Below are 2,367 nucleotides of genomic sequence, written 5' to 3'. Positions count from 1 at the left end.
TTCCCTGTTTCCCATTAAATCCCACGCCGGTGTTTTTAACAATAACCGGAATTAAGATGAACACCCACCTGAGCTTGTACTTGAGGGTGTAGTTGGTGTGCAGGAAGGTCTCTCCTTCTGTCCCCGGCGCCCACTTGCAGGTCAGGTCCTTCATGTTTTTGGACCAGCAAGTGATGTTGACCGGTTTTTCTGGGGGTACTGGGAGACAAAAAAAACAAAAACAAGAAGTTCCAGAGCCATTTTTTTTCAGCCATGGCAACCCAAACCCCAAACCCGAGCCGCATTCCCATCTAAGCCTCTGTATTCCCCGGGGACGTAGCGACCCAAAAAAACAACAAATCCAAGGGCCGCATTCCCCGTCCCGATCCTGCGTTCCCGGGGCGTCAGCGTCGTCCTTTCATTTTAAAAATAGCCCCGGAGATAAAAATCTTACGATTATTGATTCGGACAAGCGCGTTTTATTTTCGCCAAAAACAGCCCTCTCTCCTGGCCTGGGGAGCTCCGAGCGGAGCAGCTTTGGCGAGAACCAAGGGGGGCGTCCCGGGGAGCCCCCCGAGACCCCGCGAGGGGACGCGACCGCCGCGCCGACGTACGTCCAACGTAAAGGCAGGAGCCGGCCAAGATGCCGCCGTCTCTGCTGTGGCACACCAGGTTGTCCCCCGACTGCTGCCTGGAGCCGTTGAGGCGGGCGAGGGCCACGCTGAGCGTGGAGGGCCCCAGGGCGGCGTAGGAGGCGGCGGGAAGGCGCCGCCCGTTCAGGGTCCAGTACAGGTCCTCGGCTTTCAGCGGAAAGTCCGGGCTGACCGTGCACGTGGCGACCAGCGAGGAGCCGATCAGCAGGGTGGGGTCTTGGGGGGAAATCACGGCGGGGTCTGCAGCCGGAGAGACAGAGAGCAGGGGGGGAACAACGTCAATTAGGGAGGTAAATATGGCTTTTGGAATGTCTTTTGGGTCTGGTTTAGGTGATTTAAGGGCGTTTGTTGTCCGTCTTAGGTAACTTAAGTACATCTGTGTGTCTTCTGTATTCATTTAAATGAGATTTGTACCTATGTAAATGCATTTTATACCAATTTAAATGCGTTTTATACCTATTTGAATATGTTTCATACCCGTTTAAATACACTGTTTATCTATTTAAATGCATTGTTTATCTGTTTTCCGTTTAGCTAGATCATCCTATCTGTTTTATATAGATTTAAACTATCGCATATCTAAGGTCAATTTAAACCACTGCATGTCTATCTTGGGTCAATTTAAACCACTGCATATCTATCTTGGGTCAATTTAAACCATTGCATGTCTATCTTAGGTCAATTTGAGTCATCACGTGTCCATTTCAGATCAATATCTATTTTATGTTGATTTAAATCATGGCATCTCTATTTTACATCAATTTGAATACATTTATATCTATTTTACATCGATTTAATGATGTTTGTATTGAAGGTTCCAAATTTGTATCTGTTTTATGTTGATTTAAATACATTTTATATCTGTCCTTTGTCTATGTGCATCTTATATCCATTTTATATCTGAAGGCATTTGATATCTCTTTTATATATATTTAAATAGGTTTTATCTCTATTCTATATCTAAACACACATCTAGTCCACATCTAAATACACATCTATTTTTATCTATTTAAATACACTTGATATCTACTCTGATACCTAAATACATTTCCTATCTACCTAAATACTTTTAATATCTATTTTAATATCTATTTTATGCCTTTCTAAGTGCTTTTTATGCCTATTTTAAGCCCTTTTTTTTTTTCCCTCCGGGGCTGGGGCAGGGCTGGGTTGTGGCTTTGGAAGTTTGTCCGGGACAAAAAGATTTCAAAAGCAACTCTGGAAAAATCTAAGGGATTCCCCCCCCCCTCCTTTTCCAAGGGCCGGCATTCCCACCTGGATCACACCAGCGAGGGCCGGGAAGTTGCTTCATCCCACTCATCCCAACCACGCGCCATCGAACCCCCTCGCCATGGGAAAACCCCTCCCCACACCCCGCTCTATCCCAAAACTGCTCCACCGCGAGGCTTCCAAAGGCTCCGGGGTGTTCCGTGTCCGTCAGCCTTATCGGCTCCATCCGCACGCGCCGGGCTAATATTCCCAAATTACCTCCCGGAAAGTGCCGCGACCTCCCCTCCCCTCCGACCTCCCGGCCCCGATCGGCTTTCAGCGCCCGCCGCCCGCCCCGGCTCCCACCCCGCATTCCAAGGTCCTCGTTGTGCCGGAGGGATCCCGATGAGGGGTCCCTGCCGCTTCCCCCGGCTCCCACCCCGCATTCCAAGGTCCTCGTTGTGCCGGAGGGATCCCGATGAGGGGTCCTCGGGGGTTCCTCCGGCTCCCACCCCGCATTCCAAGG

At 49.3% G+C, this 2,367-nt stretch overlaps 1 protein-coding gene across 1 annotated transcript in view; it reads right to left on the bottom strand.

Annotated features, from left to right (window-relative positions):
• The window catches only part of CRLF1 (cytokine receptor like factor 1), a 4,236-nt gene extending 3,228 nt beyond the window's left edge, over positions 1–1,008 (bottom strand). The window contains exons 1-2 of the mRNA XM_029963854.1: positions 594–1,008; positions 69–198 (exon numbers count right to left, since the gene is read on the bottom strand). Coding sequence (XP_029819714.1) covers positions 69–198; positions 594–1,008 — 545 coding nt within the window. The remainder of the gene's footprint in view (positions 1–68; positions 199–593) is intronic.
• Positions 1,009–2,367: the final 1,359 nt, after the last annotated feature.

The sequence above is a fragment of the Manacus vitellinus genome, unplaced genomic scaffold (assembly GCF_001715985.3).
Source record: "Manacus vitellinus isolate BGI_N305 unplaced genomic scaffold, ASM171598v3 scaffold_64_pilon, whole genome shotgun sequence".
Lineage (NCBI taxonomy): Eukaryota > Metazoa > Chordata > Aves > Passeriformes > Pipridae > Manacus > Manacus vitellinus.
This window is presented reverse-complemented; position numbering and strand designations above follow the sequence as displayed.